Consider the following 25424-nt stretch of genomic DNA (forward strand, 5'->3'; position numbering starts at 1 on the left):
TGCAGGTGAGTCCAGCGGCGGAATTGTCTCGGTGGAAGGAGCGACGAACTTGTTGTGTTGGGCTGGGCCATTATTATAGGCCTCAGTGGTGGTTAATTCAGGTTCCCTCCAGAGTGTTTGCAGAAGGGTGTTAGGCCACCCACGTAGTTGGTTGATGTGGCATCACCAGATCTTCCCATCGTCCAGCTCGACCCTGTAAGAGCAGGGCCCAGTTACTTGGATTATGTGTCCTGGCAGCCACCGTGGTTCATCCCATAGTTCTGGGCATACACTTGATCCCCAATATTAAAGGTCCTGATTTGGCTGGTTGAGTCCAAGGGTGTATTGGATGAATAACTAGGGTGCAGATGATCTTGATCAGTTTGGAGCCGTTGGCCCAACAACAATTTGGCAGTGCTTTGGTTGGTGGACGGGCATGGAGTTATATGCTGGGCCAGGAGATATCTGGAGACTTTTTCCTGCCAATCCCCTGGGCTGAACCTAGCTAGGGCTTCCTTGGCTGACCTGACAGCTCATTCCACCATACCGTTGCCAGCTGGATTGAATGGGGCTATCTGGGCATGGTGAATTCCTTGCCCTGCAAGGAACATATGGAATGGTACTGATGCTAATTGCAGCCCATTGTCTGAGACTAAAAGTGTCTGGCAGCCCATGGGTGGCGAATAATCTTTGTAGGACCCTGATTACAGCTTCCAAGGTGGTTGATGCCATAAGCACCAATTCAAGCCATTTAGAATATGCATCTACCACCACCATGAAGGTCTGACCGTGGAAAGGTCCAACAAAATCCACATGGATCCGAGACCATGGGGCTTTAGAAGTTTCCCATTCTAAAGAAGGGAGAGGGAGGGGGTGGATATGTGGGGGAGAAAATCTTTTGTAAAACTTTTTAATTAAAAAAAAAAAGAAGTTTCCCATTCTCTAATCGCTGCTGGTGATGCTGGATGGGACTGTTGGCATCTCTGGCATCCAGCAACCCATTCTGACACTGCATGGTCAAAATTCGGCCACCAAATCAGTGGTGGGTTGCTCCCGGTTCTGTCTGGTTCTTGCGAACCAGTAGTAAAAGTGGTGGGAGGCTCCACCCACCTACCTGGATGTCATAATGGACGATCTGCGCATGCGCAGAAGCGCACAGGCACTCCCATTGCGAATCAGTAGTAAAGGCAAGTAGAACCCACCCCTGCACCAAACATAACTTTGCTCTAAAGCTTTCATCCTGACAATGCCAGGATGACCCTCATGCAGGCTTTACATGATGTGTGTTTGCAGTTTAGGTGGGACTACTACCCTACTTTCCCACAATATGACCCACGCTGTGCAGACAGCTCATGCTGCCTAATCCAGTAAGGCATGAATTCAGTGGGCACCTGTCCCAGCAACCACCCCCTTTGCATCCAGTTCAAAACTTTAGCGAGAACTCGGTCTTTAGCAGAGTAAGCTGCAATTTCAGCCGCCGTTATGGGTATCTGGAAGTCCTCAATTAGCAGAACCGAAGAACTAGGGGCAGGGTTCAGCACCATGAGTGGAAGTGGGCAGCAGCTAAGGGCATTGGCATTGATCAGATTTTTCCCAGGGCGATAGAGTAGTTGGTAATTGTACATTACCAAGAATCCAGTCCATCTTGACATGCAAGGGAACAGAATTTGAGGGGTTTGCTGGTCACCCGCCAAAAACCCCAAGAGAGGCTTGTAGTCTGTAATGAATTGAAAAAAACATCCGTAGACGTAATAATGAAAGCGCTTAATGGCAGCCACAGCTGTCAAGGCCTCTTTGTCTATTTGGCTGTAATTTCTTTCAGTGGAAGAAAGGGTTCTTGAATAAAAAGTGATGGAAGCTTCAGTCCTATTGGGTAGCTTATGGCTCAGGGCAGTTCCTATGCCATAAGGTGAGGCATCCGATGCGAGTGTGAGGGGTAGGCTGTAATTGTATTGAACTAGAACTGCATCAGATGTGAGATTTTTTACAATGGAGAATGCCTTGGCTTCTTGCTTACCCCACAACCAGGGTGTCTTTTTATCCAAAAGTCTGTGGAGTGGCTTTGCCAGGTAGGCTTTATAAGGTAAAAAGACACTATAAAAATTCAATAGCCCTAAGAAGGCTTGTAGTACGGTTTTGCTTGTTGGAGTTGGCGCCTTTTTTATTTCCTCTACTTTTGAAGGCATTGGGTGAATGTCAATAGAGTCTTAGAGGTAACCTAAAAATTCCACTTTGGGTACCCCAATTCTGCATTTTTTCTTTTTGAGTTTGAGGCCGGCCAGTTTGAAATGGCTTAATACAGCTCGCACCCTTGTGATGAGTTCTGTCTGGCTAGTGGCTGAGGGGCAACTAGGGCTCTGGCTGTTGCGAACATCTCAGGTCCACAGGAGTTCAGGAAATGTGCTTGCCTTCGGCCACTGGACAACTCGGTGTAATCATTTGCCTAGAGGAAGCATTTGAATCGTTCCTCATGAGTCCCATATCTCGGCTGCCGGATTGAATGGCACAAACATTGGCAGTGCCATCCTTAAAAGGACAGGCAGTTTTGTATTTTTAGGAGATTGCTCGTAATGTGACTTATCGTCGCCAGTGACTAGAGACAGTACTTGGCTCAGCACGCCCCAGTCTTGTTAGTGATTTCGCTATCCTGTCACCTCAGCCCTAAATCCCACCTTCATCGCCAGTGCTCTGTAGGGCAGTGGAGGGTGGAGAAGGAATAGAATAGAATAGAATAGAATAGAATAGAATAGAATAGAATAGAATAGAATAGAATAGAATTTTATTGGCCAAGTGTGATTGGACACACAAGGAATTTGTCTTGGGTTGAAGTAATTCAAAAGCCTTTATTGGCTGAACTGCTAACAAGTTTAACAGAGCAACTCTTGAACAACAACAAAACTGTCCGTCTGACAGCTCTTTATATAGCAGCTGTCAGACACGCTTAGCCAATCACGGGGCTCCACTCTCCCGCCGAGGGGAATATGCAGTTTGATTGATGGGGAACTCCCTTGCCATCATGTTGTAAGCCTGAGGACTTAACACCCCTTCCCTCCTGGATGGTGCATGCGTAGTCTTATAAGTATGCAGGTCGAATGCCCGAGGACTTAACAATGGGCCTCTTTCTTTTTCCATGGCACCATCTCTTACTTCTCTTCATGAAAACAAATTGCGGATTTGTTTTTTTTATTGATAACGTGTATCATTAAAGGCTGTGTTTTGAAGACCCCAACATGCAATTATATTCAGCCTGTACAAATCTTCTCAGTTACCAGTGTCATGTCCAGTTTTGAAATGAGCCACTGCAGGTTTTTGTTACTGAGATTCCATCTATATATAACTAGTACATCATGAGAACAATAAGAAATGATAATAGCACCTTTATATAGCAGAGATTTTGAACAGCCTCTTTAAAAGTTTGAACTTCAAAAGATGAAGTTTCTTTTGTACGTGGATTTTCTTACATGTTAAATCTGGGATTTACTATACCAGCTTACATAACTCAAAATTATTTTCCACACTTGTAGGCTTTAAGCCTACCTCATCGAAACTGGTGTTTCTAGATGTGATAGGCCACAATTCCAAGTGGAAGATTAGACCAGGCCAAGGAAGAAGATACGTTTCTAGGAGCTGGGAGGCTTCATTCTCATTTCTTGGGAACTTGTAATAATTGCCATTGATGAAAACTGCATGTGGTTAGAGATAACATCTCTTATAGATATTGCCAGGGCCAAAGTTTTTCTCTTTTTATAATCTGGGTTGGGGTTCAAGAAGAGATGATATAAAAAGGCTTTTAAAAATACTTACATTAAGATTACTGTACTTTAGGGCTTCTGCCACAGTTTTAACAGGTTCATGCCTCAGAATGGAAGGAAATAATGTGGTTATTTGGTTAAGGCACCAGGCTAGAAACCAGGAGACTGTGACCTCTTGCCTTAGTCACGAAAGCCAGATGGTTGACTTTGGGCCAGTCACTCTCTCTCAGCCCAACTCACCTCACAGGTTGATATTGTGGGGAAAATAGGAGGAGGAAAGAATACAGGTAGTCCTCGACTTACAACCATAATTGGGGACCAGATTTTCTGGTTGCTAAGCAAGGTGGTTGTTAAATGAGTCACACTCAATTTTACAGCCTTTTTGCCACGATTTTTAAATTGTTAATTGAATCAGGTAGCCATTAAGCAAATCTGGTTCCCCCCCATTGACTTTGCTTATTGGAAGCTGGTTGGGAGGACTGCAAATGGCAATCACGCCAGGATCAGTGGTGAAATCCAATTTTTTTTACTACCGGTTCTGTGGGCGTAGCTTGGTGGGTGTGGTGCGGCTTGGTGGGTGTGGCAGGGGAAGGATATTGCAATATCTCCATTCCCTCCCCGCTTCAGGGGAGGGATACTGCAAAATCTCCTTTCCCACCCCACTCTAGGGGGGTGGTATTTGCCGGTTCTCCAAACTGCTCAAAATTTCCACTACCGATTCTCCAGAACCTGCTGGATTTCATCCCTGGCCAGGATGCTGCAGTTGTCATAAATACATGCCGATTGCCAAGTGCCTGAATTTTGATCATGTGATTGTGAAGATGCTGTCATTAATTCAAGGAATGATTGTAGGTCATTTTATCAGTGCTATTGTAACTTTGGAAGGTTGTCTAATGAACGGTTGTAAGTCAAGGACTATCTGCATTAAGTATGCTCGCCACCTTGAGTTATTTATTAAAATAATAAGGCAGGGTAAAAAAATCTGACATTAAAAAAACCAATGCCCCCACTTTTCAATAAGAGTCAGCGAAAGCTCTGATGGCAAGAGAAAGGGAGGTGAGGGATGTATGTGGCCCTGCGACTAAAGATTCTCAATCCCTGCTGTAAACCATACAATAAATCAAGATGCAGCAGCCTATTATATCACAAGAACATCCGTATATTTAACAATAGTAAGTCATGCTTCACTGGGTACATTTATCCACCCGGGGCAACGTACTGATTTTGAAAAATATAGCCCCCTTCTCTCCATTAGCTCCTAAGAGACCCTAAGGAAGGATTCTTTCCCATGGTGATAATAAAATCCCAGGACAGAAATTTCTCATCAAACCTGGTCTTTATAAAAACTGCATGTTACAGTCAAACAATATTCCTTCCATGCTTTAAGCAAAACAGAACAGAAAATAATGCTGACCATCCCTTTCCAATTAGGATAAGTATTTCCAGAAAAAAAACAGAGGCCATAGTGAGAACAGTGAGGACGCAGGCAAAACAGATCCTCAAACGGTATCATTTCTACTGCAATATATCTAATATTAGATGAGTGATGCAAGAGGCTCACTGAATGTGCATCTGAAACCTGTATCAACTGGGTATATCATAAACATAGTTGTTTAATGAAATCAAACTCCCCAGCCTGCGGCCCTATTTTTACGTCCTAATTTTTTACATGTGGCTTGGGAGAATATCTGAGGATGAGAATGCACTTTTGGTAGTTGTAATGAATCAAGGATAAGCATTTAAATCCACTTCAACATATATTGCCATAGCCTTCATATAAAATACACCACAGGAAAATCACCCCAAATGATGTTTTGGATTAATGATATGGCTGCAGGGTTTGAAGCTGTTGATCTGCAGTCAGAGGCTCTATCTATCAAACTATTATGGGTTGATCAACATGCAATGGGCAGAGCTGCACGATCTCTGGAACCAGGGAAATTGGAGCAATCATGAAACCAACTTCATCAGTCATCCTTTGTACAGGAATAGGAAATTATTTTTTTTGAATGGGTAGAGTCTCTTTTTTCTGCTTTCATGGGTCACAGTAAGGATGGCCACTGAACATGGCAACATATCATGAATAAGAACAGATGACCTTTGGGCTCCTTTATCCATTTTGTGAGAGAATGGTTTTTAAAAACAAAGGATAGCTTTAAAGTATGGGACTTAATCGGTATTTTCAAATCTATTTTTTAAAAAGAAGACTTAAAACAATGCTACTAAAAATAGCTATTTTGCTCCTAAATCTCAGTGGCATGGGGGCTGAGGTTAGATGCAGCTTGTTTCCTAGGAGCTACCAATTGGTGCTTGACTGAATTCTGATTTGAAAGAGAAAGGAACATAAGAAGGAGCAGTGCTTAGAGGTCTTGAAGTAGCCCAAGCATTCCGACCAGTCAGTTGAATAATATACAACACTACTCACAATCTTGTTGCAAAGAACTGTGGCAAACTATATATTAATAATAATAATAATAATAATAATAATAATAATAATAATAATAATAATAATAATAATAATAATAATAATAATAATAATAATAATAATAATAATAATATAAAGTACTTGGTTGATACCTAGGATGCTGGCAGCAACCCATATCAACCATCAGCACCAGTCAATGGCATTTGTGATGCATTTTTGAATGTTCAATTGACTGAGTTTCATGTTTAATGAATAAAATAATAATAATAATAATATAATTTCTAAATATGCATTTATACATATACTTTTAATTGGTGATGAATTTCCATTTTGTCCATAACTACAGATGCTGTTATAGGTTCTACTCTGAAAAGGCCCTTTCTAGCAATTGGATGATATAATTATTGCTTCTTTGGTATGCAGAATGAGTTTAACTTCTACTGATTGACTGATTATTTGCCATCAAGTTGGTGTCAGCTCTCAGTGACTACATAGATTTTCTCCAGGATGATCAGTGTCCAACCTGGTCCTTCAAGTCTTCCAACAGCGCACCTGTTGCTACTATAATTGAGTCCATCTACCTTGCTCCTGGTCAACTTTTCCTGCTCTTTCTTTTCACCTTCCTCCAGATAACTAGGCTGTTACATAATGCAGTGTGATATTCTCAGCCTGGTCATTTGCGCCTCAAGTAAAAACTAATTGCTTGGGAAGTCTGAGTCCCTGGCTGCTTGTACTTGTTACCCTTTGTTTTATCTACTACATATTTAATCTTAGTCCTATTTTTTTTTTGCTGTGTTCCTTGACTTTTATTACTAGAGCTAGCAGATCATTTGCATTTTCAACTATTAAAGTAGTCTCATCAGCAGAGTTCAGGTTATTAATGTTTCTTCCTCCAATTTAAAACCACACTCATCTTGCTCTAATCCAGTTTCCATAAATGTATATTTAGCATAGGCTGAATGAATAAAGAGAAAGTATACAGCCTTGTCTAATTCCTTTGCTGATTAGTAGCCAGTCTATTTCATCTTGTGCGGTGGCTTCCCAATCTGTAAATTTGGCACAAGGGCAAAGAGATGCTGTGGAGTTCTCATTCTCCTAAGCACATTCTACAGCTTGATATGGTTGACACAGTCAAAGAGCTTTCTATAATCTATGAAGCATATATGGGTGTCTTTTGAGTGTTCTTTGTCTTTTTAGTCAGCAACAGCAATACAAGTGAATGAGCATTAGATTTTTGCAGTTTTATCTGTGGAAAGTTGGAAACTATTACTGTACAGCAAGATAGGGAAGAATGTCTTGCACAACAGAGAGGCTGATCAATGCACTGATCATTGATCCACATCAAAGGGGCCCTTTAGGTTTCAGAAAAATATCTTTGGCAGTTATTGATGTGATCACTGATGTGGACATTGTTGAATCAGGGATATAGTCACCCTATCTCCGAGTCACTGTGAGGTGGGCTGCATACAAAGCTGATAAAGAGTCTTATCAGGGGCTAAACTGTACAATGAATGGCTAAGGGAACTAGGTATGCAAAGAGAAGGCTTAAAGGTGACATGATACCCATCTTCCAAAAATTTGAAGGGCTGTCACAGGGAAGAAGGGATGGGTCGATTTATTCTCCAAAGTACCCTGAGGGCAGAATAACAGGTAGAAATTAGTCAAAGAGAGATCCAACCCGGAACTAAGGAGAAATTTCCTGACAATGATAACAGTTAATCAATGGAACAGCTTGCCTCCCAGAATTGTGGGAGATACATTGCTGATGATTTTCAAGAAAATATCAGACAACCATTTGTCTAGGATGAAATAAGGACTTCTGCCTTGGGCTGGAGATTGGACTAGAAGACCTCCAAGATCCTTTCTAGTCTTATGATTTTAAGTTTAATAAATTATTATTTTAAGAAATGATTGCCCAGGATCTGAAACAAGTAAAAATGCAAGGGCTATCTCCCTATGTAAGAACTAGTCTTTGATGCATTGAAACTATTGCTAGTTGCTGTAGATGCAAACTTCACTGATGTCAAGATCTATAAATCATGTGCATTGGCTCTGAATACTTGACACTGAAGTATTGCTTTGAAACCAGTTTATTTTTCAACTTTCCAGAAAAGTGTTTAAAAATATGATAGTATTTACGTTAATAGTTTTTTAAAGACACAAGATTATGACTATGATGAGAAAACAGTTTTCTACCCCTTTTTTATAATGTATTACTTCTCACTTCACATGGTTGCCTCATATCATATTCTCCCCCTGCTCTGCATTTGTGTTTCTAGCTAAAGATAGACAAATAAATACAGAGCAATATTACATACTAGGTACAACATTAAGTTAGAATATGGAAAGAATTTATAATTAGTCAGATGTTCTCAGATGTTTGACATGAAGTAAAAAAAGAATACTTTGGAATAAATAGTAAATAATTATGAACTGAAGGTCAGTCTGATGTAGCAGTTAAAGCACCAGACTTTAAACCAGGGTAGCATAAGTTTCTCTCCCTCTCTCCTTCTCCTAGAGAGAAAACAATGGGAAACCACTTCTCAAAATGTTGACAAGAAAACTTGTCTAGGCTGCTTCAGACTCCCACAAATATTAATAATAACATCAGAAAGAATCCCCAGGTCCTTAGGAAGATTTCAATAGACAGACAAAAATGCCAAAATCCAGTTTCAACAACTAGCTGACTCTGTATTATAAAGGCCCTGAAAATACAGTAACTGTTTAAAATAATTCTAACTTGTTCAAATAAGGCTGCTGGAACTATTAGCCTCTTTGAAGGAATGCAGTGCCAAAGCAGTGCCGGGAGTTTACAAAAAGTTTGTCTAAACTGCATTTTTCGAAGCAGCACAATGATGAACAAAAATGCAGAACTGCATTACTGCATTTTTTTTTTAAAAAAAAAGCACTTATGCCTTTCATAAGACCAAGGCGGCCGCTCGAAATAACTGATCTCCGCCACCAGTTTTCGCCCCACTTGTGATGGGGCAACTCTCATATCCAATGCCTTCCCACCTCCTCACCCCACCAGCCCCCAATTTGTCGCTTCTGCCAGCGCTGGAGGGTAGTCCAGGCTGAGGTAAAAGGCGGCTGCGGTACACCAAGCAGCACGCGTGAAAAGCAATGGCCAAGCTGATCCCCTACAGAGGCGGGCTTTTGGCTAGCGTCCGTGTCCTGCGCTGCCTCGCCTTCTCCACGTTTCACCCCGCAGGGTGGCAATCGATCGGGCACCCCCGCCTCGGGATGCGTTGGTCCAGTCCCGCCCGCACTTGCTGTTGGGTTTATCGGAGTCAGCAGAGGGCGCTCGATGCTGAGCGGAGGGGAGGGTTTAGGGGCGGAGGGCCGTGTATGAGGTAATGGTGGGAGGCGCGAAAGGCAGGAGCGCAAAGACGTCGCGTTCTTGGGGCCGCTGCTCCTGCTGCGGCTCCTCTTCCCAGAATCCTTGCAAAGGCAGGGAAGTTGTAACGGGCGGCAGGCGAGGTCACAAGAGGCAGCAGAGCCTGGCGCTGGGGCTGCGTGCAATGGGTTATTGTTTCTCGGCTGAGGGCCAGGGGCAATGCGCGGGGTGGAGATTTGCATTTCCCCCGCTGTGTCGAGAAAGCCCCACTCATCCCAGGGTCGGTCTATAGAAAGAAGACGGCATAAAAGCAACAGGGAGGTGGAGCCGGAGCGATTGCTGCATCTGCTAGCCAGGGAAGCGGGAGGCGGAGAGGACGGCGGGGGACCCCAGAAATGGGAGCATGAAATTCCAGGCAGGGTTTGTCCAAAAGGAACGCCTCGCGCAAATGCAGAGAAGGGAAGGGAAAAGCAGAGTAAGGAGAAGATGCAACTGGTGTAAACTGAGTCACCTTCTGCCGTACCAATAGGCACATTTCCCTTCCGAGACACTTTACGGAGCAGATGACGGAACCTGCTTTTCCAGCTTGCTGACTGGAAGGGTTTTCTTGGTAATTTTTTAAATGCAACGCATTTCCCAGGCGATGAAGCAAGACTACTGAATTTGCTTGAAAGCTTGTGAAGCTTTTAAGTCTTCTTTCCATGAAACAGTACCCAAAATAGTCTCTTTCTCTTCTTCTTGTTGTTTTGGTTTTTTTTATCCCGACAAGCTCCAAAATACCAGCCGCACAAAAGCGGGTGAGAGAAAGAAACAATTCAAAAGAAGAAAATTTGGAACTGGTCCAAGGAGCGAGCGAGCGAGCAGCCAGCCAGCCAGCCCGCCCGTAGGCGTGACGTTGCAGAGTTTAAAGGGGGCAGATGAGATCTATCGGACGTTGATCGGACGAAGAGGCTGCCGGAGGTGCCTGGGATTCGGAGGTTCTCCGGGAAGGCCCGCTAAAGAGCGAAGGCAAAGAAATCATGCTGCTGGCTTCCGCCGTGGTGGTTTGGGAATGGCTGAACGAGCACGGTCGATGGAGACCCTACAGTCCGGCCGTGAGCCACCACATCGAGGCGGTGATCAGAGCCGGGCCGAGAGTTGGGGGCAGCGTCGTTCTGGGCCAGGTGGACAATAGACTGTCGCCGTATATCATCGACCTCCAATCCATGCACCAGTTCCGCCAAGACACGGGTGAGTTTGACCCCGCATCTTCCCGGCGCCACCCCGACCCCCTTCACTGCGATTTTGTCCTTTCCTATCCGGAGCCATCTCCCTTGTCGTGCCCCTTCTGATCGGCGACCAAAGGAGGGACGTATTTTCATTTGGACATTCGTGTGTGTGTGTCTTTTTAAACAAGACGTCCGCTGGGATTAAGTTTCATTGGGATTGCACAGCCCCCTTTATATTAAAGGTTGGCATTTGGGATAACTCTCCTTAGGCAGCGGGGGAAACGAGATGGGACAGCATAGAGGGAGATTTATGGGAATGTTGAAATTTTCCAATTCTAGAAAAGGATTTGGAGGTGGAATAAGGTGCAGCCAATACTGTACTACAAGCTTCCGAATTCTACTGCCATTGCCCAAAAAAAGAGGGGGGGCTTAATTAGATGGGCTTCGTTGGGAGGAAAAGAATAATAGTTTTCTGAGAATTTGCCTTTCCCATTGGGCAAACCCTGTCTCTGCTTAATAGTGGTAGCCTATATAAGTTAAGACAACCTTGTTCTGCAGTGAAGATGCTGGTGTTCTCTAATGCCTTGTAAAGGTGTGTGAGCAATCATATACTCAGATACTTCCCTTGCAAAGAGTAAAACACACAAATAGGAAACGTCAAAGGCTAGTGTGGAAAGAAGAGTGGCTGGAACCAATGTTTTTTGCGAATTTACTACTGAATAAATCTGGATAGAATTGGGCTGTGTGTGCCTTGTGCCTTGAGACAAAATACAGCTGTGTGTATACTACATATGCCAGGAGTGGAGTTTGGGGGGAAGAAACCTTGATAAATAACGTGAAGTATTATGTAATGTGGTGTGATTTTGTAAAAATTGAAGCAGCCAGTCAAACTTGCAGTTTAAATAGTGACTCCTGGTCACATTTGGAGGAATGTTGCATAAATGTGAACGAAAAGCTTTGTGATTCATTTTTAATTTATTAGCTGATCTGGGGTAAATTTTACATACACATATTGCTGAAACTGTAATAATTTGGCTGAAAGGCAGGAGCAACAAATAGACAAACCTAGAGAGGTTAACAATAAAGACGATTAAAAGCTTCTTATAGAAGAACAACAGATCCAGATGATATTATCCTGAATGCGTATCTTCGTGAATGACTATCATTGAAGGTCTTAAGCTTACTTCTCCCTTTGTTGAAACTTTGTAGAAACTGTGGGAGGGGAAGGGACTTGCTCCTGTGGGTTAGTTTGAGTTACAGGTAGGTTTTTTCCCTAGAATTATTGTTGATTCATAACTAGATCCATGTCCCGATGTTGAGGAGTCTGCATAGAAACCATGGAGTATAAGAAAAATGGGCTGTCAGCTGGGAAAACCAAAGCAAAATACCAGGCTAAAAAAACAGTAACTATTTGTGTGATATTGCGAAAACCATGTCAGGAGCCGAAGCTGAAGGTCTGGAGAGTGATGGAGGTGTGGGCGGTGCTTCCTCCTCCTCCTCCCCCACTTTCCTCCCCTGTCTTTTGGTATCTGGACTAAGCGGTTTGCCAAGACCTGAATGCCTCTTGGCAACGTGCTCCTGAGATCCTGTCAGTGAAGCCGTTGCAGTCTCACGGGTAGAGGAACCAGGCGTAGGTGTGCAGCTGTCTTTGCTGACAAGGAGGAAACACCCTGGGAAAACCATCAGCTTCTTTAGCTGGGAATCCCTTTTGCTCCTGCTAGTGAGCTCATGTGAAGAAGGGAAGTAGCTATTGGATCAGGAGAGGAGCTGGGAGGAGATGGCAGGTGAATCACACCATCCCTGTGCATTAGAAGAAGCCTCCTGCTACAGTATGTGGTGCAGCTGGCTGCATGTGGAATAGGCTGGCTCTGGGCGAGTGGATGAAAGAGAAGAGCTGCATGAAAGCTTAGCATGCAAACAGGACGACTTCAAGGGAGGAGACGGAAACCTGATAGAGGCAGACAAAGCTGATGAAAGGAAAAATGGGAAAGGAATTTTCATGGAGCCTAAGATTTTGGGTAGTCAAAGTGCACCAAAGATACTTTTAGATGCACATTTCAGTGCAAAAGCTGGAAATAATAATTAGTGCTTTCTGAGATAGTATTAAAAGGAATAAATAAAATGTAAATAATAGTTTCTCAGAGATTTGGTCTGAACACAACATCCTCTCAATCTGGCCTGTAAAGCTGAAGTGCACCATTTGACCAGTCCCTGTTACAGTAGATGTTCTTTTAAAGGGAAGGGAAGGGAAGAGAAGAGAAGAGAATTTTTTATTGGCCAAGTATGATTGGACTCACAAGGAATTTGTCTTGGTGCATATGCTCTCAGTGTACTTAAAAGAAAAGATATGATCATCAAGAATTCTAAGGTCTAAATGTCACCAGAGCAGATTTTGTTTCCATATAACAAGATGTCGTGTCCCACTCCTCCGCTGACGGCCGGGTCAGGGAAATCTGAATCAGGCTTGCCTCTGCAGCTCTGCCCAAAGTCCTAGCAAAGTCCTCAGAGCAGGCAGGAGACCAGTAAGTGACTTCAGCAAGATAAGTTCGACTTTGCCTGACTCAGAGACTGCCAGAAAGCAGATCCTTTATATAGGCCATGGGGTGTGGCTCCATGACTCAGCACTCATTAAGGCCTGCCCCTCCCTTCTTTCTGTTGCCTCCGCCTATCCAATCTTCTGATGTGAGGGTCACTCCAATCAGCTGTTGGAAGTAAACTTTCCTCAGGCTCACATGCTGTGGAGGAGGGGTCTAGCTGCTCCGTTTGTCTGGGCATGGAGCCAGGGCCGGGGCCGGGGGATGCTCCCTCCTCTGCAGCCTGCTTGGGCATGGAGCCAGGGCTGGGACCGGGAGGTGCCCCCTCCTCTGCAGCTTGTCTGGGCATGGAGCCAGGACTGGGGCCGGGAGGCATACATTCCTCCGTGTTCGGGAGCAGATAAGCAGACCCCGACTGCGGTGAGAGCGGACAAGACACAACACAAGAGTCAAAGATGTAAATGTGTATGTGTATGGATTTATTCGTATTCAGGCTGGCTGGGAATGATGGGAATTGAAAGCCCTGGGCTGCAGAAGACAGGTTTAAAGACTGAGATTGATTGCAGCCTAAGCCCTTATCAACCAGGGCTTGCTTCATTCCATTATTTATTTGCATCTTTCATTTTGGCAACAGTAAAGGGGAGATAGTGATGCTGGATCAAATGCTGTTACAATCCTAATAACCTTTATGAAACACAGCAGTATGACTAGTAACTACAGCTGGTGGAAAAAAAGATGGGAGAGGCATTTTGTCTGTACTTGTGGGATGAGCAAGATTTGTGCTATGTCCACAGTGAGACTCAAGTAGGCTATGAAATCAGGTTCTGATCAGATAACTTTTTACAACTGCTGTGAACATTTGTGATCAGGCCTGGCATCACTGATTAGTTGAATACAGAAAACTGACTGGTTGCATGATAGTCTCCCCTGCCTTTTGATTATTAGGAAAAGATTCTAAATTAAATAAGTTTTTTTCTGTCTTATACTACTTATTATACTGCGATGGGAGGGAGTTAGTTCTCCTCCATTCCATTCATTCACATTCATTTCATTGTAAATTAATCTGTTCCGAGATGTATTCTGCCTAGTGTCCAGTCCTTTCACCAAATAAGCCAGATTTCCTTTTCTGAAGATGATACATTTCTCCATATATTTCTTCTCTACCTTGTATGATTAGACTATGAGCAGGAACAATTTCTAGCAGTTGCCTAGATATGCTGACTGAGACTTTTGGCACTTGGATATAAGAACCAGGCTACAGATTGAATCTTCAACTGCTATAAAGATAGCTTGGGAGGCCTTTCCTCTGTGGACCAATTCCAGTTCAGTTACAGCTGTGTGTGACAGCTTCACACACTCAAAGAAAATAGGGTGTGAGGTATCTGTGAAAATTCTAGGTCAGGGGTCTCCAACCTTGGCAACTTTAAGATTTCAAGTCTTTGCTTTGCTGGCTGAGGAACTCTGGGAAGTCTTAAAGTTGTCAAGGTTAGAGACCCCTTGATCTAGGTCATAGTTGTCTCAAAGGTGCTTTTTCAAAAGGCAGCTGTTTTTTCTTGAGGAAGGTCTTTCACTTCTCATCTAAGAAGCTTCATTGGTTCTGGCAAGATGGTGGGGCGATGGAAGGATTGGTTTTGACAGGATGGAAGGGAATGGAAGGATCATATTTCTTTGCAGTCATCTGGTCATTAGCACTCTTTCTGAGAGTCATCTATAAATGCAGCTCTTGTGCTCAGCCACATTGTGAGAGACTAGCAACCTCCTCACTGCCTTTCAAAAGTTCATTTCGTCTAAGCTCATGTTTTGGCAAATTTAGTTGGAGGCAGTGAAGTGGGGAATGCAAAACTAAATAGGTTCAAGGACCAAGGAACAATTAGGGTGAGCCACAGAAGTCTTTTAAGCAACTAATGAGACAAATGGATCTCTAGATGAGTTAAAGTTAATGGTGCATTAAAGAAATACAGTAAAATTGCACAGCCTTGAATAAATTCCTTGCATCCATCTATAGTGCAGAAGAGGTAGGACCAATGCCATTATCTAAGATTATAGAATATTACCAAATGATTAAATCAAAGAACTAACTAAAAGCAACCTGCAGATAGCATCCATGCTGTTCAGTCAAAGGTGTTCTAGGCCAGCTACCTGGAATCCTGAAGCAGGAGCAGTCCTGCTTTTCTGTACAGTTTGCATCCAAATATGAAATTTTGTTACCTTTGAGTGCTGTTGCATTTTGGGGGCTAATGAGGGGCTAAGGCCTTGCAAAATTAAGTCCTGGTCCATTGGAGTCAAAGATAAGCTGTTTTTCTCTAACTAATAATTCTCTACCACAACATCATGATTTGGTACAAAAGATGTAGAAAGAGATTCTGGGTTTAGAGTTGATTCGTGGAATTGGGTGTGAGCATCTCTATAGAAGAAGACTTACAAAGTCTTCTTGATTTTGGAAAAAACACTCATAGATCTTTCAGGCTCTTTTGTAGTGTCAAAAACGATATTGAATAGTGAAAGCTAGGATGCTAACAGAATAGAAAAATTTTGTCCTCCCAAAATATAGAACAAAAGAGACGGGCAAAAAGAACACAGAAAATATTAATAAAATATTATTATTTTATTATAAAATTAATGCAGTAAGACAATTTTATTATACACCTAATGCAACTGAAAAATATTTAAATACATTAGATATGGATGATCAATATTGAGGTTAAAGAAGGAGATTGTAGAAGAGCCAGGTGAATGGCTTTGCTCAACAAAAATCATAGTATTTGGATATTTTAAGCAGATGGGCCTAACCACAGGTATATTTTAAAAATATTATTATTTTATTATAAAATTAATGCAGTAAGACAATTTTATTATAAAATTAATGCAGTAAGACAATTTTATTATAAAATTAATGCAGTAAGACAATTTTATTATAAAATTAATGCAGTAAGACAATTTTATTATAAAATTAATGCAGTAAGACAATTTTATTATAAAATTAATGCAGTAAGACAATTTTATTATAAAATTAATGCAGTAAGACAATTTTATTATAAAATTAATGCAGTAAGACAATTTTATTATAAAATTAATGCAGTAAGACAATTTTATTATAAAATTAATGCAGTAAGACAATTTTATTATAAAATTAATGCAGTAAGACAATTTTATTATAAAATTAATGCAGTAAGACAATTTTATTATAAAATTAATGCAGTAAGACAATTTTATTATAAAATTAATGCAGTAAGACAATTTTATTATAAAATTAATGCAGTAAGACAATTTTATTATAAAATTAATGCAGTAAGACAATTTTATTATAAAATTAATGCAGTAAGACAATTTTATTATAAAATTAATGCAGTAAGACAATTTTATTATACACCTAATGCAACTGAAAAATATTTAAATACATTAGATATGGATGATCAATATTGAGGTTAAAGAAGGAGATTGTAGAAGAGCCAGGTGAATGGCTTTGCTCAAAAAAAATCATAGTATTTGGATATTTTAAGCAGATGGGCCTAACCACAGGTATATTTTAAAATTTCTTATAATTCTCTATACAAGTTCAATAAAACCAACACAAGAGCTATATGACTCCATCCAACATTGATTAGTTGATTTAAACAATAGATATCAGTCTTGAGGAGAAAACATACTCTAAAAGGAAACGGTTTTCGTTGTCTTTTCTGAACACAACTAAGGCTCCGATCTTGCAGAACCCACCTATTGCAATCTTCAAGGTCCTGAAGACTTTAGTCTCTGTTTATGTGCCACAAATCCTGCTGTCAGTCAGGGACAGGTCTCTCTGCCTGAACATAGTGGAGGTGCATTCCCATGAGCTGGGTCTTTGTTCCTTCAGTTCCACCCTTTCTACTATCCAGAAGGATTTCATTTTTCATGATTCGCTTGCTACCCCAAATTTTGGGAGCAGCTTGCACAACCACCTGTGTAATGACACATTTTAGTTGTTTTTACACAAAAGTCATGTTTGGTATGCAGTTAAAGCATAAACGTGATCTTTTGGGCAGTCAGGAGCTGAACTTTGGAAAGTAATTGTTCAGCTTCTGAGTCATAGGCAGTTTCACAATGAAGGTACTTGAGTGGGCACGGGTGAATTTGGGGGTGGAATTTTGCACACCAGTGTCAGTCCTTGACTATGTTTTGAAAAAAGTGAAAAATCAGGCTACCACAAATAATTCCACTGTTGAATTTCAGTAGTCCCACCCTGGAGGTGGGGGTTCGAGAAGCTATAGAAATGAACATGGGGAGAACTTATGTAGGCTCTGGTTGCCACCCTTGAGTTAAAGCATTGTACACGCCCAGCAGACTTAGCAGCTGTTGGTGTGTTTGGTAAGTTTTGTGGCGCCATTGCTGTCTGGAATATAAATGCTTACACATTCCCCACTCAGATTCTGACTCTAGTATTGCAGTGGTATAATGTGGTTGATGAAGAGTTTATTCTCTGGTTGATTAAGAAATTGGGTGGCTATTACTGATTCAGAACTCAGCAGAAATGGAAGAGATTTAGACTCCTCCGTTTCTGCCCACCAAAGGCCATTTAGAGCAGCGGTCACCAACTTGTGGTCCGTGAGAAAATTTTGGTGGTCCCCAGAAAAATTATTTGCATTTTTTATATTGCGCTAAATCAGGGATCCTCAAACTATGCCCCCTCGGCTGGATATGTGCAATGAATGTTTGTGTTGCTGCAGAGAGTCTCCCCCCTTTGGGATCTTTTTGTGTGAGTCGGAGGGGGGCAGAAATTCTGACTTGGGGTCTGCTTCAGCCTTCTGGTGTGGGGCTTTGGACGAAGGCTGGAGAAAAGAGTGGTGGCAAAGAGCCAGAGGGCCTTGTTCCAGTGGGACTGCATCATGACCTGGGACTGGCTGACCATCTCAGCCCGCTGAGCCTCCAGGCGCCGGTACCTGGCCTTGCACTCCCACAGGTCTTCCCTCTGCTTGGAAAGCCTATGCTCGTAGTCCTCAGTGAGGTGCTTCTGCTGAGCCACCTTCTCGGTTAGACCCAATTTGAACTGAGCTGTTTTGCCAACTCTTTCTCATGGTGGCTGCTTAGCTCCAACAACTGCTTCCTGTTGGGACACTAAGGAGCCCAGGTGGGGAGGAGAGGAGTTGTCCATGACCGCCCAGTCACATGACCACCTAGCCACACCCACTCAGCTGGTCATTAGGCCGATCATATTAGTGGTCTGTGGGATTTAAAATTATGAATTTAGTGGTCCCTGAGGTTCGTTAATTTTGAAGTTCTTATATAGGTAGTCATCAACTTATGACTATAATTGAACCCAAATTTTCTGTGGCTAAGTGGCAGATTTGTTCAGTGACTTTTGCCCCATTTTACAACCTTTCTTGCCACCGTTGTTGAGTGAATCACTGCAGTTGTTAAGTTAGTAACAAGGTTGTAAGTGAATCTGGCTTCCCCATTTACTTTGCTTATCAGAAGGTCACAAAAGGTGGTCACGTGATCCCAGGACACTGCAACCATCATAAATATGAACCAGTTGCCAAATGTCTGAAGTTTGATCATGTGACTATGGGGATGCTGCAATGGTCATAAGTGGGAAAAACGATCATAAGTCACTTTTCAGTTTTGTTGTAACTTTGAATAGTTGTTGTAACTGAACAAACTGTTGTAAGTTGAAGACTACCTGTAGTGTAAATTTAAGGACATTGTACATCAGTCTGCTTTCCCCATACTTTGGGATATGACGCTGGTCTATTTTTTAAGAAACAGAAAAATTAATAAGAACATTTGTATGAAAAATTCTGAAGGCATTGTACAAGAGCTTCATTAGTGTATACCTATAGAGCAGAGGTCTTAAAACTTGGCAGCTTTAAGACTTGTGGACTTCAACTTCAACTTGTGGACTTGTGGAGTTGAAGTCCATTAGTCTTAAAACTGCCAGGTTTGAGAACCCCTGCTATAGAGTAAGATGTTTACAGGTAGCCATTTCTTTTTCCTGGAACATATTATTTTGTTCTGATTTTCAATACATATGACGTATGTGACTGAAGTGGAAATTCCCTGTTAGTTTTTCTGATATGTAGTGACCTTAATACAAAGTTACTGTAGATAAGGCTTTTTTTAAAAAAAAAACTTACCTAATTTACCTACTTCTAAAAAAATATTGATGTTTGAGGCCATCCAAGTCTTGTGATTACTCTATGCATTTGAAATATTTTGGGGGTTTTGGTAGTGTTACTGCTGATCTGTTTAATTGGATCATATTAGATACCATATTTTTCAGAGTATAAGACGCACCAGAGTATAAGATGCACCTTAGTTTTTGGGGAGGAAAATAAGAAAAAAGCTGATAGGCAGGTGGATCAGCCTCACTGAATACCCCCAATCATCTGTTCCCAGAGGTGAATTTTAGCAACAGGTTTCTTGGTTGTGAGCTCTGTGCCTTGCTTTTTTTTTTTTTTGCTTTTTTTTCTGCCTCTGAAAGCCTCCAAAACAGTTTCAGAAAAAAAGCCTCTGAAGCTCTGTTTGGTGGCTTTTTTTCTGAAGCTTCCTTTCTGATGCTTTTTTTAGCCTCTGAAACCTTTCTTTGAGAAGCTGGGCGGGGCTACATTTGGAATATAAGACGCACCCAGATTTTCACCCTCTTTTTTGGGGGAAAAAGGTGCATCTTATAGTCTGAAAAATACAGTAAGTTTCAGGGGAGTGGCTTGGGGAGGAATTGGGTAAAAAAGGCATATAAGCCTAATTTCTGTTTTCTTAGCAGAAATTAGTTTTGTGACACTACCCTGCTCTTCTTTTTTTTTTTTTTTTTTTTATTCAAAAAGTTTTACAAAATTTTTTTTTCCCCCTTTCCCCCCCTGCTCCCCTCCTTCGCAACCCTCCCCCGACTTCCCGGAACGAGCACAAGGTATAGTTAAAAATAATACAAACATATGCTAAAAAATTTTCGTCCCAACTTAATTATACCCCTACAATCATCAATTCCTAACTTCCCCAAAAGCAATCAAAAATAATACATCATAATCATTCAAAAACAGTCTGATAACTCTTAGTCTGATATCTACGTTGAATATAGTCAATCCATTTTTTCCATTCCTTTAAGTATCTTTCTTGCGTATTGTCTTTCAAAAAGGCTGATATCTTCGCCATCTCAGCCAAATTGGCAACTTTCAATATCCATTCTTCTATTGTTGGTACTTCTTTTTTCTTCCAATATTGTCCTATTAGTAATCTTGCTGCAGTTATTAGATTTAAAATCAATTTAGTCTCAATTACTGTACAATCCGTAATAATTCCCAACAAGAAAAATTGCGGCAGGAACTTTATCTTCTTTTTCAGAACATTTTGTAAAATCCACCAAATTTTTATCCAAAAGGCCTTTATGTACTACCCTGCTCTTCTTTTGCTCCTCTATTGAAGAGAGAATTTGATTGGACAGCAATTACTAACATAAGTGGTTCATCCTTTGTCCAGACTTTGGTTGTGGATGGTTGCATTTTTCAGTAGATGTATGTTGCACATACCAGCTAGCATTCCATTGCCCGACTGGGCTCACTTCATGATAGGAAGGCTGTTGCAGGATTCCTTCTTTGGTGAAAAAAACTCTAAAGATTGCACTGAGCAGAGGGGCTTTTCTTCCCCTGAAAGAATAATTAGCATGCACACCCAATCCTTGTCTGTGTGGAGGTATTATAGGTCCACTTGCTGCCGACCCCTTTCTTAAACCCATTCCCCAAATAAAAGCTTTGTCCATATATTCCCTTCTTGCCCAGTGGTTGCCACAGTGATCAGCAATGGATCTGCCTGTCCTTCCAGCTTCTCGGCTGAATTTGCTGAGACCAAATCAAACTTATTTTGAAGTCTGATGTCGTCCCATCTTGGCAATAGAGCCACTGGGTCAGGAAAGAAAGTGGGACTGGCTGCAGCTCTGTCTATTAAACCCTTTGTCAGCCCTGAGACAGGCAGAGATTAATGTTTGCTTTGCTCTTGCAAAATGAAAGGCTGAAAAGAATACTAACACCAACATGTTGCCATCAAGCTTAGGGGACCCTAGAGTTAGGCGGGCCATTCATTTGCCTGGAGAAATGTAAGAGGAAAGAATTTTTATCTGTTGGGTCTAGAATTTTACCTATTGCCCCAAAGCTTTCTCAAAGAGCTGTACAGTTTGTACTCACAAAAGTGGTGAGATTTTTTTTTACTACTACTACTACTACTACTATTATTATTATTATTTTATTTACACAAAATGACAGTATACACAGCAAACGAGATAATTATGCTGGATTTCGTATCACAGATCACTAGCCGAACACTTCCCAAGCGTTTAGGATTATTATTGTTATTGTTATTGTTATTGTTATTGTTATTGTTGTTATTATTATTATTATTATTATTATTATTATTATTATTATTATTATTATTATTATTATTATTATTATTATTATTATTATTATTATTATTTTGCAGAGGCAGATCTAAGAGGCCAGTGGACTATTATATCACATGTTATATTTTTTGTGAACATTCCTGCACAGACCCACTTGATTGTGCATCTTTCTGAGCCTTGTAAGCCATGTTGATGAATGCATGATTAACAAGCCAAATTTTCTCTACGGATGCATGCATTTTAATGGCTCCAACCTTACTGGATAGACTGGATGTGTTATACATGCATACTGAATCCAAACAGTTTCTTACATACTGTATATAACAAGTATATTTCTTCACCCTTCCTCTCAGAATTTAAGTCAGCAGTAAGGAGATTCTTCTGTTTCATTCTCATATGCATTTAGTTTATGAGCTCATATCAGTTTATGCATTTAGTCCGAGATTGATCAGTCTAAGATACCTAGTCTGTTTCAAAACCGAGTTGGACTTTCAATTAAAATGTATGAGCTTCAATATAATACTCATTAATGCATTATAGTCCAGTGGTTCTGGACTGTCAGATAAGATCATGATGGCTTCTTCTGCGCATGCGCGTTATGGCGGCGTTCTGAGGCTCCGCGGAGACGGCGGCTGAGAGTCCTCAGGCCGCAATGCCGTTCAGTAGGCCGCCTGGCTGCTTGGTCCTCGGCTCCGGGTATGCGATCCTTCCGGCAGCCGAGAGCGAGGTCTTTGGACCTCATTGAGCTCTCGGCTGCTGAGTACGGAGCCGAAGTCCTCTACAGCAGCGGATGGCGGCGGCCATGTTGGGGGGGGCGCGAGGAGACGCCCAGCCTGACTCAGCTGTTTGTCGGCCGTTTCGGCCGCGGATGTAATCAATGGCTGGGGAGCGGGCCAAACACCGACGGCGGTATGCTGGTATGCGGTATGCTGGTATGCGGTATGCTGAGTCTTGGGTGTTGGACCGCAGGTAACATCGGTGGCTGGAGTGGGGCCTGCACGGGCATGATTATTGCCCTCCCTACCTTCTCTCCTCACTTCATGGCCCGGAACATCGTTCTTCCCCTCTGCTGACTTTTACCATGGCCTGCCTAGAATGCCGTAATTTTACCTACGGCTTACATCTTAGGTCGTTTTTTCCATCGGCGACTGAGAGGTGGCTTGGCCTGGTCATTTACAACAGCGGCACTGTGCTGGACGGCACTGATGGCACTGACGGTACTGGCGACATAATTTCGTCCTGATTAGCGTACCACACGGGTTTGTCCCGTGATGGTACGCTGCCGGGAACCCAAGGGATACTTTTATCCCGGCTACTGACTTTTCCATCTTTGTAGCCGAGGAAACAACCAAGGGGAGGCTATTATGCCAATCTCCGAGAGGGAGGTTATTAGATCGGAACCGGATTTTCGGCCTTGGTTGTTTCTGGACCCTTTTGGACTTTCTACGGACTATGACCAATATTACTGCCCGAGTGGCCAGTAATATGACTAAGATCGGGTTTGACGATCTACAGGTACGACCGGAACATCTTCGCCGGTCAGGAATGGACATCTTTCGCTGTTTACTGACTATTTCCCATGAGATACTCGTTCGCCGAACTACGACGACTGCGAGGTTCCCCCGCCTCGCAGGAATGGCCCTCCAAACTATCAAGGGCTTACCTTAACGAAGGGTCTTGGGACCCAGAGAGGTGGCATGCGGCCAAGAAGAAGTTGTGGGGTTTTTTAAACAGTTTTTTAAATAAGGGTTTTTTAGGGGGGGGAGGGATTTGGCGGGTGGGGGTGAGAACCCGCCGGGAGGATCCAGCCCTGTGCTAGTTCGCGACACTATTCCATCTTGTCTGAAGGCAGGGGAGGGCGTTCCAGGTTTAGAGGGTTGTTCAATCTGTACGGTAAGTGGGAGAGGCAGATATGGCGGGGGGGAGGGGCCGTATCGTGTTGAGGGAGCACGCGTTCGATGTTTGAGAGCGATCGCGTGCTCCGGCCCCTCAGTCCCGACCCGTTCCCCGGGTGGCCATGATCCTCAGAGCTTGGATCTTCGGCTGATGTTATGTAATGCTCGGTCCGTGGTTAATAAGGCCCCCCTGATTTGCGATCTTATTCAGGGGGAGTCCGCGGACCTTATGGGTATTACGGAAACCTGGTTGGGCCCAGAGGGGGGGGTCCCCCTTGTCGAGATGTGCCCGCCAGGTTTCCGAGCATTCCATCAGCCGAGGGTCCAAGGTAGGGGTGGGGGGGTGGCGGTTGTTATTAAGGAGGATCTAGAGCCGAGGGAGACCACTGTTCCTCAGATTGCCGGCTGTGAATCCCTCTATGTGCGGTGGGGCTATAGGAATCAGTTGGGCTTGGTGATCGCGTACCTGGCTCCTTGCTACGTGACCACAGCCCTGCCTGAGCTGTTGGAGGTACTCGCTGCTGTGGCGGTCGAGACCCCCAGACTTATAGTCATGGGGGATTTTAACCTGCCATCAGTTGGCTTGTCATCGACGGCAGCTCGGGAGTTCAGGCTTCCATGACGGCCTTGGACCTGATTCGAGTAAATGATGGCCCTACGCACACGGGGGGAGGCACGCTGGATCTGATTTATATCTCTGGGCAGTGGCTTAATGATCTGGTGTTAGATGATTTAGTAACAGAACCAATGTCATGGTCGGATCATTTTCTCCTTCGCCTAGACCTCCGAACCGCCATTCACCACCGCGGGAGGCGGAACCTATACGGTGGTTCCGTCCCAGGCGCCTGATGGACCCGAGAGGTTCCTGACGGAGGTTGGGCCATTCCGTGGGGAACTGGCCCACGGCACGACTGAGGAACTGGTCGTGGCCTGGGAACAGGCCGCGGCCGGGGCCTTGGACCGTGTCGTGCCTTTGCGGCCTCTGACCCGGCGGAGATCTCGTCCGGCCCCTTGGTACTCCGAGGGGCTGAGGGAGATGAAACGCCGGAGAAGACGCCTGGAGAGCACCTGGAGGTCCAGTCGCTCCGAAGCTGATCGGACACTAGTTAGGTCCTATTCTAGGACCTACCTAGTGGCAATGAGGGAAGCGAGGCGTTCCTACGCCTCCACCCTCATTGCGTCGGCAGATAACCGCCCGGCCGCCCTGTTTCGGGTGACCCGCTCTCTCCTACATCAGGAGGTGCGGGATGACCCGTTGCAGGGACGAGCCGAGGAGTTTAGCGGTTATCTATACGATAAAATCGCTCAGCTGAGGGACGGTCTGGACCGAAATTGGGATGATCCAAGCGAGGGAGAGGAGGCACGTCTTGTTGAGTCCATTTGGGATGAGTTTGACCCTGTGGCTCCCGAGGACGTCGACAGGTTGTTGGGGAGGCTGCACGGCACGACATGTTTACTGGACCCGTGCCCTTCCTGGCTGGTACTGGCCACTCAGGCGGTGACACGAGGCTGGCTCCAGAGGATTACCAACGCTTCTTTATTGGAAGGGGTTTTCCCTGCCGCCTTGAAAGAGGCGGTGGTGAGACCCCTCCTTAAGAAGCCCTCCCTGGACCCAGCTATTTTGGGTAATTATCGTCCAGTCTCCAACCTTCGCTTTGTTGCGAAGGTTGTAGAGAGTGCCGTGGCGCGACAGCTACCCCAATACCTGGATGAAGATGTCTATCTAGACCCGTTCCAGTCCGGCTTCCGGCGGATACAGCACGGAGACAGCTTTGGTCGCATTGGTGGATGATCTCTGGAGGGCCAGGGACAGGGGTTATTCCTCTGCCCTGGTCCTATTAGACCTCTCGGCGTTCGATACCATCGACCATGGTATCTTGCTGCGCCCGGCTGGGGGATTGGGAGTGGGAGGCACCGTATATCGGTGGTTCTCCTCCT

The 25424-nt window shown here is 43.4% G+C and overlaps 1 protein-coding gene across 4 annotated transcripts in view; it reads left to right on the top strand.

Moving 5' to 3' along the window:
- Window positions 1-9538: 9538 nt before the first annotated feature.
- DTX4 (deltex E3 ubiquitin ligase 4) overlaps window positions 9539-25424 on the top strand; it is a 54178-nt gene continuing 38292 nt past the window's right edge. For 3 of the 4 annotated variants that reach the window (XM_058197120.1, XM_058197111.1, XM_058197095.1), the window contains exon 1: window positions 9539-10723. In XM_058197120.1, coding sequence (XP_058053103.1) covers window positions 10513-10723 — 211 coding nt within the window. In that variant the 5' untranslated portion in view covers window positions 9539-10512. The remainder of the gene's footprint in view (window positions 10724-25424) is intronic. The other variant, XM_058197103.1, reaches the window with a different exon arrangement.

The sequence above is a fragment of the Ahaetulla prasina genome, chromosome 1 (assembly GCF_028640845.1).
Source record: "Ahaetulla prasina isolate Xishuangbanna chromosome 1, ASM2864084v1, whole genome shotgun sequence".
Lineage (NCBI taxonomy): Eukaryota > Metazoa > Chordata > Lepidosauria > Squamata > Colubridae > Ahaetulla > Ahaetulla prasina.